Source organism: Diceros bicornis, chromosome 38 (assembly GCF_020826845.1).
Source record: "Diceros bicornis minor isolate mBicDic1 chromosome 38, mDicBic1.mat.cur, whole genome shotgun sequence".
Classification (NCBI taxonomy): domain Eukaryota; kingdom Metazoa; phylum Chordata; class Mammalia; order Perissodactyla; family Rhinocerotidae; genus Diceros; species Diceros bicornis.
This window is the reverse complement of record NC_080777.1, coordinates 29,161,181-29,179,989: the sequence shown is the minus strand read 5'-3', so window position 1 is coordinate 29,179,989 and position 18,809 is coordinate 29,161,181. Positions and strand designations below refer to the sequence as shown.

General features: G+C 37.6%; 1 protein-coding gene across 4 annotated transcripts in view; it reads right to left on the bottom strand.

The window, feature by feature from the left end:
- Positions 1 to 18,809, bottom strand: part of CAMSAP2 (calmodulin regulated spectrin associated protein family member 2) — a 116,638-nt gene that overhangs the window by 32,719 nt on the left and 65,110 nt on the right. For 3 of the 4 annotated variants that reach the window (XM_058533762.1, XM_058533763.1, XM_058533764.1), the window contains 2 exons: positions 12,233 to 12,394; positions 1,453 to 1,536 (listed from right to left, as the gene is read on the bottom strand). In XM_058533762.1, the coding sequence (XP_058389745.1) occupies positions 1,453 to 1,536; positions 12,233 to 12,394 (246 nt within the window). Of the gene's footprint in view, positions 1 to 1,452; positions 1,537 to 12,232; positions 12,395 to 15,521; positions 15,592 to 18,809 lie in introns of those variants that run through there. The other variant, XM_058533766.1, reaches the window with a different exon arrangement.

Genomic DNA, 18,809 nt, shown 5'->3' with positions numbered 1-18,809 from the left:
AACAAATACTGATTGGGAGGTTAGTATGTGCAATTGCGTGGGGCTGCGTGGTATGAAAAAGTCAAAGCTTTTTCATAACACAAGTAGTGTCTAGATTCCGTATAGTTTGTTTTTCTTAAAGATCGCTTAATCTGGTTGTTTGGAAAACAAATGGCATTTTTTTCCATAGAAATAATGTTTATTGGGTCCTATGACAGCATATAAAATCCCCATTTAGTTCATATCGTGTAGGCAATACTACAGAATTTAATCATTATATATACTAAGATCTCTAGGGAGAAGGGTCATCAGTGTTACAATTTAGGATGATGCCATTTTAACCTTATTCCTGATGAGAGCCAGGAGCAATATGGGGGGGGCAAGATCTCCAAGGCAAAGGTTTCAGCTCCTATGGTATGGGAAAGAGAAAGGGAGGGCACCTAATAGGATAGAACCGGGGGAAGTGAGATGGGAGAGACAGGGAAAGAAGTTGGTTAAAGGCGGGAAAATGGAACACATAATCTGGGGTGATGGGGAAAGAGATTACCATTCTGATTGTCCTTTGGGGAAAGGAGGCCAACACAGTTAAGATGAAGTATCGGGCATTGGGCATGGACAGCATTTTCAGAAGCTAGGCAGTAAGCTAAATGAGGGAAATCACTGTGATCCCAAAACATCAAATTCAGACAAAATTTTAGGTGTCTTCTATAAAATTGTTCTATTGAAGTTGATAATACGCAAAACAGCCGTCCCTTTCCTTCCTTTTTTCTCTTTCTTACAGAGGTTTCAATTACTAACAGCATTGGCCCAAAATGAACAGAAGTATTGTATAATAATGAAGAGATTTAAAATAATCCAAACAAAAAACTAAGTCTCTGAATAATTATATCTTACACCTCAATTCAAATGCTACAAATTATGTTTAAAAGGCTTCCATTATAATACATTTTAAAAGATGTAAAAAATATACTTTGGTCTTAGTATATGACAAACATATAAATAAATTTTCAAAGAAGAAAACTCTAAAAGCCTGTTCAAGCATTTTTAAGGAATGAATCCATGTTAATGTTTCTTCTTTACTCACAGAATAACCATAGGTAAAACTTACAATTCCTGAATACATTTTAAAGGTTGGGCCTATTACAAATCATTATAAGGTTGAATACATTGAAAACTGTTTTCTTGTTGTTTCATATATTTTACCAAACAAAGCAAAACCATTATTTTTGCCAAAAGAACCTCAGAAATTGAGCTCTAGTCATTAACAATTTTTCCTAAACGCCATCATCCAATTAACTTTCATTTTGTACTTTTACTTACTTGGTGTTTATGGCACAGCTTTCTAGGGCACAGTTAACATCACCAAAAAATAATCCAATGAACACAGTTATTAACATTTCCCAAAACACTACATATATGTGAACATATATAGAGTCTCATAAAGGCATCTTTTTTTTTCTTTGAAATATATACCTTTTGACCTCCTGGAGCTTCAACTGTGTGATGTTCTTTCAATTTCTGTTCTTGTTCCATTATATCTTTCAAATGTTCATTTACCTGAAAATATAAAAATTTTATTTTTACAAAATTTTTTAATAAAAATACTAATTTGAATTTATATTCAAATATAACAATAAAATAACATGCACCTTAAAATGCCTATGGTCAGATCTCTGCTGTCAAATATCAGTACCACTCAAATGAAGAGAATTTCATTTTCCCAACCAGAAAAAAGTATTTTACAGGTGCTTTGATATTCTAAAATTCATTCATTAATTTATCAAATATTTATTGAGCACCTACTGTATGTTAGGACCTGGCTGGAGTGCTAGAGGAAAAAAGGTACTCCATAACTTCAATTTTAATGGTTAAGCGGCAATAAAACTTTTTTTTAGTAAAAATTTTACAATCTCTTTTAGGACTAGTAGATAACAATTATTTTCCCTAAAATTAACGTTTTCATTATCAACAGAAAACACTTTGAATCAAGTTCTTAAGCTGTGATTTCACAGACATGTCCCTGGATCATGAGTGGTTCTTTTACAGTGATAAGGCCACAGTTAACATGCATGAAAAATTTTTGCATATGGGAACATTTTCGGGAGAATGTCCAATTTATCTATCAGATTGTTCAAACAGTCCATAATCCAAAAACGTTAAGAAACAGTCTATCTAGTGCATAGAGTAATTCTTGAGACCAGTTTAGACAATTCTGGATTTTGAGTTAATGATTTTAAGGTCACTCTAGTAATAACAAAGTTCAAATTAATTAATAATGGCATTCTAGAAGATAGTAAAGCCATTATCAACCACTATAACTCTAAACTAAATCAATAATTTTCTAAACTCTTCTACTGTCTTTTTTTTGTGTGTGTGTGTGTGAGGAAGATCAGCCCTGAGCTAACATCCATGCCAATCCACCTCTTTTTGCTGTGGAAGACTGGTCCTGAGCTAACATCTATTGCCAATCCTCCTCCTTTTTTTTTTTTTTTCCCTTTTTCTCCCCAAAGCCCCAGTAGATAGTTGTATGTCATAGTTCCACATCCTTCTAGTTGCTCTATGTGGGACGCGGCCTCAGCATGGCCAGACAAGCGGTGCGTGGGTGCGCACCTGGGATCCAAACTCTGGCCGCCAGCAGCAGAGCACGTGCACTCAACCACTAAGCCGGGGGCTGGCCCCCTCTTCTACTGTCTTAAAATTCAGTTCAGTGGCTAAAAAAATTACTGGAGAGTTTTAATTTATGATAAATTTAAATAATAACAGTTACTAAGAGTCTTCTTAACTCATCGCATTTCTAAGGCATTAACAAGGAATTTAATCAACAAACAGGTTTACTTTGGTTTGTGAAGCTGCAGCACTCTAAGATCTCTTAGTTAATCATAGATCGTCAACTTGGTTGTATAAAATACTCTAAGAGACAGGAGGATTAGAAAAGACCTGGGTCTGACTCAAAAACCGCACTTACAAACTGTGACTTTAATAATTTCTTGATATTTCTGAGCCTTAGTTGCTAGTTTGAATAAGGTGGTTTGAGGGATTACGGCTCTAAAATTAGTCCCCAGTGATGCCCTTGAGTGTGGGTAGGACCTGTAATTTGCTTCTAACCAACAGAATACAACTAAGGTGATGGGACATCACTTCTGTGATTTCTGTTACATAACACTGTAATGTCCATCTTGCTAGCTGACTCTTGCTGGCTTTGATGAAGCCAGCTGCCACTCTGTGAGCTGCCCTATGGAGAGGCCCACATGGAAAGGAACTGAGGGCAGCCTACAGCCAACAGTCAGTAAGACAGTGAGGCCCTCAGTCTAACACCTGAACTGAACCCTGCCAACAACCAAATGAGCTGGGAAGTGGCTCCTTCCATGATCAGACTGTCAGATAAGACCTCAAGCCTGGCCAATATCTTGACTGCAGCCTTGTGAGAGACTCTAAGACAGAGGACGCAGTTAAGTATTGCCTGGATTTGTGACCCACAGAAATTGATAATACTGAGATAATAAAAATAAGCAAGTAATGGGGCCGGCCCGGTGGCATAGTTTTTAAGTTTGCGCGCTCTGCTTTGGCAGTCCAGGGTTCGTAGGTTTGGATCCCGGGCGCAGACCTATGTACTGCTTATCAAGCCATCTGTGGCAGGCATCCCACATATAAAGTAGAGGAAGATGGGCACGGATGTTAGCCCACGGCCAATCTCCCTCAGCAAAAAGAAAAATTTTAAAATAAGCAAGTAAATACATAAATAACTGAGGTAATACAAGTGTGTTGTTTTAAGCAGCTAAGTTTGTGGTAATTATTACACCACAACAGTTAATACAGAGAATAAAGAGATAATGTATAAAATGTACCAAGTAAAGTACATGACACACAGCACATATTCCATAAACAGAAACTACTGCCATTATTTATAAACAATATATCCCCAAAGTAATACCAGATAGTTAAGTGTCTATAAGGGCTTTAATAAATCCTAATCAAAATACTGTAAGCTGATGTAATGGTATAAATCATCCAAAATACCAAAATCATGATTATAAGGAAATTTTACATGTTGATAATTTATTAACTTTCATAATAGGGAGAATACAAGAAAACTATAAGATATGGTGTCACTTCAAGTTATTTAACCTACAGAAGACAGATAAATGAAATAATTAGCTTAGCGAGTCTCAAACCAGTTCCAAATGCTGGTAGAAAGTTCTACCGCTAAAGTTGAATCATGACATTCTTTGTACAACTCAAGGATAAAAGTTAAAGGAATGTATCAAAAAGCTCACCATGACTTAGAAATAGCTCACTACCTGAACAAGTGTTGAGGACTAATGAATTAGAGAACAATATATAACAAATAGTTGGCTCTAGCAATATGAATTAGTTAAAAATAAATTTGCTATAGTCACATACTAATTTTAAAATAGCCATTAATTTAAAAATATACACTACCTTTTATTTAAATTTTTTCATTTTAAAATACAAAATAGTAATGTGTATCTTTGCCTTAATTTAAGTCTCAAGTTAGTCGTGTGTGTGTGTGTGTGTGTGTGTGTGTGTGTGGAAGATTAGCCCTGAGCTATCATCTGCTGCCAATCCTCCTCTTTTTGCTGAGGAAGATTGGCCCTGGGCTAACATCCGTGCCCATCTTCCTCTACTCTATATGGGAGCCTGCCACAGATGGCTTGATAAGCAGTGCATAGGTCTGCACCCGGGATCCAAACCTGTGAACCCTGAGCCACCGAAGCAGAGCACGCAAATTTAACTACTATGCCACCGGGCCAGCCCCTGAAGTTAGTCAATATTTTTACCTTCCTCCTGAACAATACAAAGACCTCAGAAAGGCTTTAATTCCAATCACCTTCTCTCATCTTCCATGTTATTTTACCTAGAATTATAGTTCTTTCTTCTTATGGGCCTCAAAATCAGACATTATGATGGTTTTTTTCAACACTTAGATTTACTCATATGTATACCAATTTTGCTCTTTATCATTGCTTCCTACATCCCACTTCTTTCTTCTAGGTTCAATTTCTTTCTTCCTGAAGTACAACATTTTAGTAGTTCTTTCTGCCAAGGTCTGAGTGATAAACTACCTTTCTTTGTTTGAACAAATCTGATTTCACCTTTAACCCTAAAGGAAAGGTATAGAACTCTAGGTTCAGTTACTTTTCTTCAGCACTTTGAAGATTATGCTGCATTGTCTTCTGGCTTCAACTATTACTGCTGAGAAGTCTACTGTCAGTCTTTTATCTTTGGAGATCTGTAGTTTTATTACTATATGGGTGGGTAGATGTGGATTTATTTTAATTTATCCTGGTTGGAACTCGCTGTGGTTTCTGAATTTGAAAGTTTATCTTTCATCAATTGCAGAAAAATTTCATCCACTATCTCTTCAAATATATTCTCTCCTCCCCTTATCTCTGTTAATCTGTTTTTGGAATTCCAATTAGGCTATAGGCTTGTCATGTCAACCTTGGTTTTATATATTCCATCTCATCTCTCTGGGCTCCATTCTGGGTAATTTCCTCTTAGTTAACTAACTCCCTCTTCAACTATGTCTAATCTTCTATTTAAATTTTTGATTTTGAAATGACTAAAATTTTTCATTTCTAAAGTTACATTTGATTCTATTATACCCTCCATGATGCCTTATTCTTTCCTATGGCTTTTAGTTCATGTTCTATTTTCAGTCAATTAAACATTCATTTTTGTAGTCTTTTTTAGAATGTTCTACTATCTGAAGTTCTTAGAGTACACCCCCTTGTTTGTTATGTTTACTGACTCATATGTGCTAGATTTCTTCTCCATATGCGTCATCATTTTTGATTGTCAGCACTTTTGCATCTGCAGAGAAAATTCTCCCTCCCCCACTGCTGAAAGGCTTAAGGCTTTGGGTGTGGAAGTGAACTTGCAGAGCAGCTTCATGTTTGCTTCTCTGCCAGGTGCAGAAAGACACCACTGGCCTGGCACTAGCCTTTCTGTAAATTTGTTGCTTTCTCCCTCGTTATTCTTTGCCTCAGAACCACAGTTGGGTGCTCATCTTCCCATACGTTCAGTTAAGGAGGCCTCTTTCCCAGACCTAGAGGAGACTCACAATCAGCCTAACACAATCATGACAGTCTCATTCTTCTTGCCAGACGTTTAGGTATAGGCACGCGAACCAATCTTAGTCAGTGGGATCTCCTGGTGAGGGGACCTTCTGGGGGAAGGTTTTCCTTGCAAACAGAAGAGTCCAGAAGACCCTCTCATCTTTGCTGGATATTGTTATGACTGGAATCACTGCTGCCATTATATAGCCATCGTATATAGCTAAGAATGGAAATATCATATATAGTTAAGAATGACAGAATAGAAAAGATGGAAAGCCCCTGCATTATTGATGATGCTGTTGAGCCCCTAAATTAACTAACCCTGGACATGCCCCACCTCCAGACATCTTGCCATGTGAGATAATAAATCGCTTAAGCTACTTCTAGTTGATTGTTCTGACACCTAAAAGCAAAGACGTCACTGCTGATACTCTCCCTTTTACTGAGGGCACAACTTTTTATGGCTTTTAACTTTGTGGGTCTAAACAGAGGTCACAGTTTCAACTTTCTATAACAGGCAAAACTAAGGCCTCATCTTGTGTCCAAGCGACTTATAAAACTCCAGCCTAGGCTCAATACTCCACTAAGAGGGCCACCAAAACTTTCAGTCTCCACTTTGCTTCTGGCATCTGAGGAGTCCCTTTTCTTTCTTTAAAGCCCAGCTCTGCAGTATAGACTTTTCTAATTATATTTTATACAAACATGTCTAAGTGTTTTTAACAAGAAAGGTTGTAGTTTTAATCTGCCGTGTAGCCAAAATCACTAATATTTTCTGTCTTGGTAATATACGTATCATAAGGCAGTTTTATAACTTCCATGCATCTTGAAGTATTTTGGTCCATTTACCAATAGTGTGTGTAGGGGTCAGGGATACAAGTGGTGACAGGACCAAAACCTGGGAAAGTTTATAACTTTTTCTGTTTTTTGCTTGTTTTTAGTATTTTCATTCTTTTTTTTTTAAGTTAAAAAAGAAACACTTTCTAATTCATTGTCAGGTAGTTGTAACTGTTCTGTCAGTTTGGATATCTCTTCAAGATTTTTTTTTTAAGTTTTTATCTGATTCTGTCCAAAAAGCAAATTGATCACACATTAACATTTTAAACTACTCTTCACTCATGTATTTATTCACACCTTCAATAGTTAGTTACTGAATACTACTTATGTGCCCGACACTGTATTCAGGGGCTAGGGATAATATAGTGTATAAATCCAGAATGGTGCCTGTCTTCGTGGAGCAGGAGAGATGAGACCAAAAAAAAAAGGGTAAAAGACACAAAATGCAATTTATAAGAAAAGCTATAAATAAATAAGAGGTGAGGAAAAAATAATGGGAGCAGGGAGACCTATTTCAGAAAGGATGGCTGTATCGGAAAAGGTACCTCTTTGAAAGGTAACTTTAAGCTGAGACCTAAAGATGAGAAGTAGCTAGCCAAGATAAAAACAGAGAAAAGAGCATTCCAGACAGAGAATAAAAAACACAAGCAAAGCCCCTGTAGTGGAAAAATTTGATGTGTTTGAGGAACTGAGAGAAGAGTGTGGCTGGGACACGGTGAACCCCAAAAGAGGGGTTACAAGATGAAACTGGAGAGAGAGGCAGGGCCAGACAACAGGAGGCTCATGCAGTCAACTTCTGTGTGCCCCTGCTCAATTTAGTCATTTAGGATAATCTTGTCTTCTGTGATTTTGCTTTTCTTTTAAGTTTAAATTCCTTTTCAGCCAATAATGCTGATAACTATTTTAGCCATGTTATTCCTATTTTTCTATGGTAGATTTTTTACACTTCTGGATGTATTATACAGAAAAAAGGCTACTAGGTTAGGATGAGCCAAAGTAAGAGCCAGAAGGAACAAATACATGCTAAATCTGAGAGGCAACGGTGAAGTCATAATGACAGAATAAATAATGAAGCTGGCATTGGTATAATGAAGCAAGAAAAAAATACCCTCAGGTGCAGGTTGAATCAAATGGTTACAAACTTAATCTAAAAACCAAATAGGGTAGATATGGCTGCATAAAAGTGCTGAACATTCCTAATTAAGTGATTTCCTTCTCTTTCTACAGTAGATTCCCAGAGTTCTAAAGTACCTAGCTTAATTCTGCAGCTTAAAGTTTTATTTATTAAACATAATCTCTTTGCCAAACACTGCACTAGTCTAGGCACTAGAACTGAAAAAAAGAAAGATGAGCACAGTACCTGTCCTCACATGGATTATTCTAGTTTGTTTAAATGATTAAGTAAAGTAATTACAAACTCTGAAAAGTGCTATGAAGGAAAGAAATAGAGTTTTGTAGCAGAAAATAAGAGTTGACAGGCACCTATGTTAGATAAGGTTGTGAGGAAAAAGTGCTATCTAAACTGAGAAATGATGGAACAGAAGAAACGCACAAAGTTGGGAGACAAGCTACCAAGAACAAGAGACATCCTGTTCAAAGGCCCCGAGGTAAGCCATACAGCTGGAATGGAGAGAGAGAAGTGAGAAAGAACAGTGGCCATAAGCCCAGGACAGAGAGGCACACAGGCGTCAGACTAGATGGTGCTTTGTAGGTAATGGCAAACTTTGCACTTAAGTGTAAAATGAAGCCACTGAAGAGTTTTAGCAAAGACATACATGATCCAAGTTACCCTGTAAAAAAGATACTCTGCGAGTTCTGGTTCCGGTAACAGTGGAATAGCATCTATCACACTAAGCTTCCTGACTCTGGACAAACCATAAGGCAACTGTTGAAGGTCCTAGAGAGCAACTAGAAGCAAGTAGAAATGGGAAAGGATTTAACCCCTGAAAGAAAGGAACACACTGAGTGAAATGTATGTTTATTTTTTTATTTTGTTTTTTGTGAGGAAGATCAGCCCTGAGCTAACATCCATGCCAATCCTCCTCTTTTTGCCAAGGAAGACTGGCCCTGAGCTAACATCCGTGCCGATCTTCCTCCACTTTATGTGAGACATCGCCACAGCATGGCCTGACAAGCGGTGCATCGGTGCACGCCCGGGATCCGAACCCGGGCCGCCAACAGCGGAGCGCGCGCACTTAACCACTACACCACGGGGCTGGCCCCGAGATGTATGTTTATACGGCTTTCCCCTCAATCCCACAATGCACAGTGGCTACAACTCAAGCAGAAAACTGTAAGCTTGTTGGCTTGAGGAACAAAGGGAAAAATTTGGGACTGTCTGACTGAAACTCGGGACTGACCCAGAATGGCTGGATGTTGAGGAGGAGTATCCTGGAAAGGAAGGAATCATAAATGGGGGAGACACCAAATCCGCACATAAACTGCCCTCAAACCCTTGGGTGAGCTTTGAACTGTGCATGCACAGGAAAGACTCCATGGAGCCCAGGGAGAAAACAAGTGCTGGGCGGCTGCAGAAGCTGCCACTGCAGGGGAGACAGTGGCACTCAAGTCCCACCAACGTAGAGGGAGCTTGGTAAACACCTTGAGTTTCCCACAGAAACTTCAGAAGGGTCACACATGCTTTAGAAGACTGAATTTAAGATGAGTACAGAAAAGTATTCACTGGATTTGTCAAAATGGAAGCCTGTACTGACTAACTCAGGAGCAACTTCAGGGTAGGAATGGGGATGGGGGAGAGCATAGACAGCTAATGAATGAGTAAACAACTCTTTGGAGAGGTTCTGTGTACAGAGAAATGGAGTTGTGCCTGGATGGGGAAGTTTTGTTTATCAGGATGGGAGATACTAGAGAAAGTTTGCATTCTTATGAGAATCATCCAATAGGGAGGGAGAATGAGATGATGCAAGAGTGAGGGAATAACAGTGTGGTCCACAGACCAGCAGCATTAGCATCACCTGGAGCTTCTTGGACATGCAGACTTTCCACCTCTACCCCAGACATATGGAGTCAGATGCTGCATTTTAACAAGTTCCCAGGTGACTGTTATGCACAGTAAAGAGTGAGAAGAACTGAAACAGAAGACCAAAGATCACGAAAAAGGGAAGAAAGAGGAGTTCTAGAGTAACAAGTAGTGGGAGACTGGCCTTTGACAGGAAGGGGGAAGCTTTCTCCACCGTGACAGTCAGAAAGAAAGACAAGGAATGCTGATGCAGAAAGGTTTACAGATTTGCTAGTAAGAAGAGACAATTCCCGCCTGATGACTTCCCACCTCTGGTCTCAAAAAAGGATGAGGCAAGGTCCTCTGCTGACATGTAATAGGGGATGGGTTACGGGAAGTCTGAGGATTAGAGGAGAAAGGATGAAACAGTCACCTTGAAGTGTGGGAAAACGAACACCTTAGGGACACACTTGTCAGAGTGGCAGTGAGTGCTGAGTGTCCCTTTGAAGTTAGAGCTTACGAATTTAAAGTGAAACTAGATTCCTTGTGTAAATTTCTCCAGCAACATTTACCTCCATAGGTGCACCTTAGAGATAAGGTGGGTAACTGAGCTCAACCAGGGTTCTATCAGATAAGTAACGGAGGGAAAAAGAGGCAGAATAACTGACAGTACTTGCAAGAATCGAAATTCAAGAAGGAAAAATGTGAAGTCAAGTGAGATTGTGAGAATTAACAGGCTCAATGGTTTGGAACTCATGGTGAAGTGGAACATTCTTAACAGTAGAGGATATTAGAGTAAGTGAAGGAATTGTTCAAGAATGGGATGTGAAGGTCACACAGTTTCTGGTGGTGAATATGTCTAGGACGTGACCATGAGTCTCTGTAGCTAAGGAGGAGTGGAGAAAAAGATCGCTAAAGATGAAGAAATAAAGGAACTCCAGGGGCCGAGTATTAAATGGGCCTTCTCGGGCCGGCCCGTGGCTTAGCAGTTAAGTGCACGCGCTCCACTACTGGCGGCCCGGGTTCAGATCCTGGGCGTGCACCGACACACCGCTTCTCCGGCCATGCTGAGGCTGTGTCCCACGTATAGCAATAGAAGGATGTGCAACTATAACATACAACTATCTACTGGGGTTTTGGGGAGAAAAAGGGAAAAAAAAAAGGAGGAGGATGGGCAATAGATGTTAGCTCAGAGCCGGTCTTCCTCAGCAAAAAGAGGAGGATTAGCACGGATGTTAGCTCAGGGCTGATCTTCCTCACAAAAAAAAAAGAAAGAAAGAAATAACACAAACCCCCCCCAAAAAATAAATAAAAATAAATAAATGGGCCTTCTACACTGATATTGATATTATGGATAATGATGATGATAAATGTACTAGTCTTTACATTTAGCTTCTTGTTACAAGCTTCATACAAACATTCAAGGAAGGATACCTGAAGATATAACTTTCCTTAGATCTATTCAGATCTTGCTCATGGATAAGGTTTCATTTTCTCTCAGGTGATAGTTGTAAATGAAAGAGAATCAAGAGGAATTAACTACTCAAACTAGCAAAGGGGGTAATAAATTGATAATTTAAGCATCTTCAGAGCACAAATAACTAATCACAGTTTCCATAAAAATTTCTAAGAGGACTCTACAATCAATATAATCTTATGCAACTCAGTCAAGCAAACCTAAGAATCATCTAATAGGAAACATGATAAAATTATTTCATTCTTGTATTCAACAAACACTTACTGAATACCCCCAGTATATAGTGCCCTGCTCTGAGTGCTCTGAATTTTGTAATAATCGGATATGAACTAAATCAATCATCATTAAATGTAATTATAAATACTGCAGAATATATAGAAATCTATTTTCATCATTTTAACAGTATTTAGTCAAAAAGGAATGGGAAATTATAAGTAACTTACACAACTTTAGCTTTCACTGATTTAAAACAAAAAGAGTAATGGAGTGTGCCTTAGACTGGTCAGGCTGCTCTAACAAAAATATCATAGACTAGGGGGCTTATAAACAGCAAAAATTTATTTCTCACTGTTCTGGAGGCTGGGAAGTCCAAGGCATCACCAGATTCAGTGTCTGGTGAGGGCCTCCTTCCTGGCCATCTTCTTGCTGGGACCTCACATGGCAGAAGGGGCAAGGGAGTTCTCTGGGATCTCTTTTATAAAGACATCAATTCCATTCACGGGGGCTCTGCCCTAATGACCTAATCACCTCCCAGAGGCCCCACTGCCTAATAACATCATACTGGGGATTAAGATTTCAACATATGAATTTTGGGAAGACACATTCAATCTACCAATCTATAATTGAGGATTTCACTGTTTCTGGTTATAAGACTCATTTTTACTCATGTGAGTATATACCTACCTTATTTATCCAGTACATGACAGCATCCTCAATATCATAGGGCAGATCTGTGGCTTGAAAAAAAGCTGAATACTGTTGAGCACATGCAATTACTTTCTCTATACTGACCATTTCCACGGTATAAGCCATCATTAGGGTATCTATCATGGCCAAATGAGCACTCTGAAAATACAAAACAAGAAAAAATAGTTAAAATTACACTTAGAAATATTTATATATTTGTTTGCTGTATATATATTTTAAAATATTAATAACATTTCCTAACAAACAGTAGCAGAACTAAAGATTATAGAAGATGAGCATTAATAAGAAAACACAAATGGTACATGCTAAAGATAAGCTAACTGAACCAAACCAATTTATCAAATTCTTACTGAGGATCTATGTTTAAGACCCTCATGGGCCGGCCCCCTGGCTTAGTGGTTAAGTGCGCACGCTCCACTGCTGGCGGCCCGGGTTCGGATCCGGACACGCACCGACGCACCGCTTCTCCGGCCATGCTGAGGCCGCGACCCACATACAGCAACTAGAAGGATGTGCAACTACGACATACAACTATCTACTGGGGCTTTGGGGAAAAAAAAGAGGAGGATTGGCAATAGACGTTAGCTCAGAGCCAGTCTTTCTCAGGGAAAAAGAGGAGGATTAGCATGGATGTTAGCTCAGCGCTGATCTTCCTCACAAAAAATAAAAAAACAAAAAAAAAATAAAAAGACCCTCATTATCCTCTACTCAAAAGATGCTCCTTTTCCTGTTTTTCCTATTTTTGATAATGCCATAATCATTTACTCAGCAATGCAATTTACAAACTTCAGAGTCATCTTCAACTACGCTCTTTCCTCACACTTCACATTCACATAGTAGAAATTCATAGATTCTACTTCTAAAATGTCTCTCATATCTACCTTCTTCCTCTTTCTGATTGCCAAAGTTCCAGTCAGACCATCAATAACGCTCACACTTGAACAAGGCAAAAAATCTTCTAACTGATTTTCCTGGCTCCAATCCTTTCCTCATAACCTATTCATCCAGCATAAGGACTTCTTACCTTTCCTTTGGCTTTTTTTTGGGGGGCGTTTCGGTTTTTTGTATTTAAATACAAAAGTGTTATATGGTGGTTTTCCAAACATTACAAAATATATAAAGTAGAAAGTAACCCTCTCCCAGCCCTACTCCCCTAGCAATGTCTACAATTTGATATGTATTCTTACAAAAAAAATTAATGCACACCAAACAGGTAGACATTTACATTGCTTCCTATTCTTTAGCATTACAAGCAATGCTACCACACTGTATTTCTCCAGGGATAACTCTTCATTGTGGGGCTACTGGGCCCAAAAGCAACCACATTTTAAGTTTTGATAGATAACCATTAATCTGCTCTCTACAAAGTTCGTAGCAACTTTTACATCCCACCAAGAAACGTTATCAGAGTGCCCATTTCCCTGCATTTTTTGCCAACATTAGATATCATTCACTTTTTATAATCTCTATCAGTCTGAAAGATTAAAAACCCACATTCTTATTCAACTTTGCATTTCTCTGATTAATAAGGATGAGCATCTTTTTCTATGTCTAGCAACTATTCGTATTTTTTGCTTGGAAAACCGCTTGCTCATATCTATCACCTATTTTTCTCTTTGGGATGTTCATCTTTATTTCTTGATTCATAAAAACTCATTATATATTAGGTACATTAGCTCTGTGTCATTCAGAGAGTAAACACTTCAGAAAGTATTTATTCTTTCCCAATTTGTCTTTGGATTTTCAACTTTATTTAGAGTGTCGTTTGCTGCACACAAGTTCTAAATATTTACTTGGTAAACTCTGTCAATCTCAATGTTCTCCTTTGGAATGTATCCTATGTTTACAAACGGCTTCCCCACCCCAAGAATATAGAAATAATGTCCTCTATTTTTTCTATTACTTTAAATAAAGTAAATTACTGAAATTTATTTTTGAAGATGTTATAAACTAGTGACTAGTTATTTTTCAAAATCACAGATTTCATATCATTCTCTCAAAGTCTACCTCATTTTCTACATAATAAAGTCTGAACTCCTTAACAGAGGTAAAGCTCTTTATTAGAGGTCCCTACCTATCAGTCTAGTTTTATAATTTACGATTTCCTTCCCCCAATCTATATTCCTTTCAAAACAGCCACAGAAGACTATTTGCTGTTCCCCAAATCTGTCACCAGTTTTCCAGCTTCCATGCCCTTGCCTGTTGTTGCCCTCCTTACAATGTAGACTAAGTCCTGTCCCTGGTCTGACTGTTACCCTCATTGTAAAGGCTTTTCCCAATTCCCTTTCCAATCAAAATGGCTCAGTCTTCCCAAATACTGAGTATAGGTTCCTATAGAATATTGCTTATACTTGCATTAAATTCTGATTTAGTTATCTGAAGCAGGGCATAGGCACTGGTATTTTTAAAAAGCTCCCCAGATGATGGTAACGAGCAACCAGGGTTGAGAATCACTGACTTATCTCACTGTAGTACAGTCAACAACACTATTTCTCTAGTTAAGACTCTTAACGGTAAGGACATTATCTTAGTTATCATTATATTTCCTACACCTAACATGGTACCTGGCAATTAGCAAGGGCTGAAGAAAGGAAAGAAGGCAGGAAAGAAGTCTATTGGTCACTTCACCACAAAGAATGAAGAGCTGGCTTTACACAGGAAGCTGAGGAAGTGGGTTCTGACTAGGAGGTGCTGGACTAGCCTATCGATAACTGAGAAGTTTCTATAGGAAGGCAGATGCTTTGGCTGAGGCAGAATGCTTAATAATGGCAATCATAAAACCAATGGTGATTCCTACTCATTAAGTCTAACTTTATGTGCCAAATACTATGCTAAGTACTTTATTAATAATATTAACTCTTTCATTTCAAATCTTTTCTGAAACAGGCTGGAGAAAATATACTTTCTATAACCCTCACAACTCTGAAGGAAGTATCATTTACGTTTTATATGTGAGGAAGCTGCAGTTCAAACAATTAATTTGTTTGTCCAACCCAATGTGCTCTATCTACTGTATCACACAGTTGGCAGAAATTAAGTCATTTAGTTAGGCAAGAAATATGTTTTGGAAATGATAAATAGACGTCATATGCAAGAAAGAAAAATAAGCATCAATAATTATTTCAAATTCAAATCATATTTTCATATTCTACCTCATCCATGAAGTCTTTCCAGATTGCTACTGCCCAGACATCCAAGCTCCTCCTTCAGACTCACAGTGGCACGCCACATCAGTTCCAGCATGCCTTTCACTCAAGTCACTCACCTGTAGTGTCCTCTCTAGTAAACCCTAACCCTAGAGAGCAGGGATCCCGTCTTTTTCATCTTTGGTCCTAGCACAATGTTTTAAGGATGAAAGCTTTTAGTAATTAGTATTTCATAGCATTAAAAAGCATAACTCTTTTGAACAAAAACGTGGGAAAACATTTCAAGAGCTGTAAAGCCACTCATGTACTCTTCATCAAAACCCTTTCTCTTGGGGCCGGCCCCGTGGCTTAGTGGTTCAGTGCGCGCGCTCCGCCGCTGGTGGCCCGGGTTCGGATCCCGGGCGCGCACCGACGCACCACTTCTCCGGCCATGTTGAGGCCGCATCCCACATACAGCAACTAGAAGGATCTGCAGCTATGACATACAACTATCTACTGGGGCTTTGGGGGAAAAAATAAATAAATAAATAAAATTTTTAAAAAACCCTTTCTCTTGGCAACTTATTTTATAGATATAATTTGAGAGAGGAAAAAAGGGCTATATGAATGAAACTAACCATTAGAGTATTATATATTACAACAAGAAAAAAAACAATGTTATAACTATAATGAGCAATGTACAATATCTTAAACTATTTAACAACAGGGGAAAATGTGCATGATACAATACTGAGTGGAAAAAAACACCACCATACTATAATAATGTTCAAAATATATATGTACACATGTATATACATACATCTTGAACATATAAATATAATGTATAAAAAACAGGAAGGGAAAAGGAACGAATGAAAGTAAAACTCACTTCGAAACTACCTGTTACAGTATGCAAAAATACATATAAAGTTTATAGTTTACTTCAAAAATTAGGATAGTAAACACTAAGTATAATTAGCAATACATTTTCAGAACAAAGCTCATTTCACTAATTACTTAACTTCCTAAATCAAAAAACAGATTTTAAAAAATCCCACTATTGCGCTTATAGTTATTTCCATATGATATTCACCCACTTTTAAACTACGAACCTTCAAATTTTAGTATGATCTTTTTACCCTTTAACTTTACAATATGAGGTAGTGGTAAATTAAAAATTATGTATAACAGAAAGTATATACATAATGAATCTAGAAAATCAACAGTAAAAAATAAACTCTAAGCTACAATCAGTCAATATGGAGTGATTTGTGTCTCTAAATAAAATACACATATTTAATTTCTTACCCAAAGCATTAATGTCAGAATAACAACAACAATAGCTAACACTGAGTGTTACGTGCCATGCAATGTTTTCAGCTTTTGTATTAAACTCATTTAATACAACAATTCTGTGAGAGGCACTATTATCCCTACTTTACAGATGAGAAAACTGTGTAATCTATTCAAGGTTACACAGCAAGGAGGTAGGAATGTAGGGATGCAAACCTAGAAGTCCGGCCTTAGAGCCCATACCATCCAACACCAAGCCTGCAGAATTATCCCACACTCTACACTTTGACTCAGCATTTTGCAGTAGGAGGCAACAGCAGCAGCGATAGAAGCAACAGTTGTACACTGAGACCACCAGGGGGCAGAGCAGAATGTGATGTCTAAGAGTAGCGGTATTAAATACTAGTCATGGAAAAAAAACCAGGAGAGCTTCCTGGCATTTCAATGAAAAAAGAAAGAATGTGGAGTTGCAAGGAATTTGCTAAGTGAGAGCTTCAAGTATCATGCAAAGCTCAATATTAGGTTCTATATCTGTGTTACAAGGGTTATGTTTTTGTTATCTCCAATCAGTGGAGTCTAGAGAAAAATAAGTTACATTTATGTATTAGAAATGAAAGTTAAAGCTATTAAATCAAAGAAAAGCATTTAAGTGTTATAGGCAAGAAGTTTATTAGCCTCATAAGTTAATAAGATACAAGTTCTAGTATTGTATGGCTTTTATTATTCTTGTATCAGATTTATAACACAGAACTAAGAAAAAATTTCCTAAAATGGACTCAGGTCTTGCCCTACAGTGGTACAGTGGCTACAGCTACAGCTACAATGTCCAAGTACTCCTAGAGGGAGACAGGAAGGAACAAAGGCTTAACCATCAACCACAAACATTAAGTATTTGAATTATTCTGCTAAAATGGTAAAACCAGCATATACATATCAGACCATAGTTTGTCAGTTAATTCCAATTTAGAAATAATCTTGGACATATCATTTATTTATATAAATAGGTTTACTGTAAGTTTCACTGGTCTTCAATTTACATGAAGATAAATGTAAACCAGCACTTATAAGCCTACTGAGATACCACTACACACCCAAAAGAAGGCTATAATTAAAGAGTCAGATAACAACAACTGTTGGCAAGGGTGTGGAGAAGACGGAACCCTCATATACTGCTGGTGGGAATGTAAAATGCTGCAACCGCTGCGAAAAACAGTTTGGCAGTTCCTCAAAAAGTAAAACAAAGAGTTACCATTTGACCTAGCAATTCCATTTTTAGGTATATAAGCAAGAGAAATGAAGACTTACGTCCACACAAAATTTGTACACGAGAATTCAGAGTAGCATTATTCATGATAGCCAAAAAGGTGGTAACAACCCAAATATCCATCAATTGCTGAATAGATAAAGCAAAGTGTGATACATCCATACAATGGAATACAATTTGGCAATAAAACAGAATAAAGACTGATAGATGCTACAAGCCAGATGAACCTTGAAAACAATATGTTAAGTAAAAGATGCCAGTCACACACACACAAATAAATACATACTGTATTAATCCATTTATATAAAATATCCAGCATGGGCAAATACAGAGATAGAACGTAGATTAGTGGTTGTTTAGGGTTGGGGCGGGAGGTGAGGAGATAGGGAGGGTGACAGTAAGGGGTGTGGGGGTATTTTTTGAGGTGATAAAAATTTCCTAAAATTGAGTGTGGTGATGTTTGCACAACTCTGAATATACTAAAAACCATTGCGTTGTACACTTCAAATGGGTGAATTGTATGGTATGTCAATTATATCTCAAGCTATTACCAAAAGAAAAAAAATCAGATTAATTTATGATGCTCTCCTCCCACTTTTCCAGTGTAAATACCTCATAAATCATCATTTATGGCTCTAAGTAAGGTAGTTAGCCATTATCCATTTGTTTGCAAAGTATCTTTATAAGTACTTCAAGTTAGAGGGTCATTTATTTTTCTCGACAGTGGGGTATTTTAGATATTATTTAAAAATAAATGAACATTTTCTTATTTCTGTAAGTTTGCATTTATGCATACATTTAAGCAGGAAACATCTATATATAGATTCATGATAAAAAGAAAAATAAATAAATATGCTAAATTAATTCTATT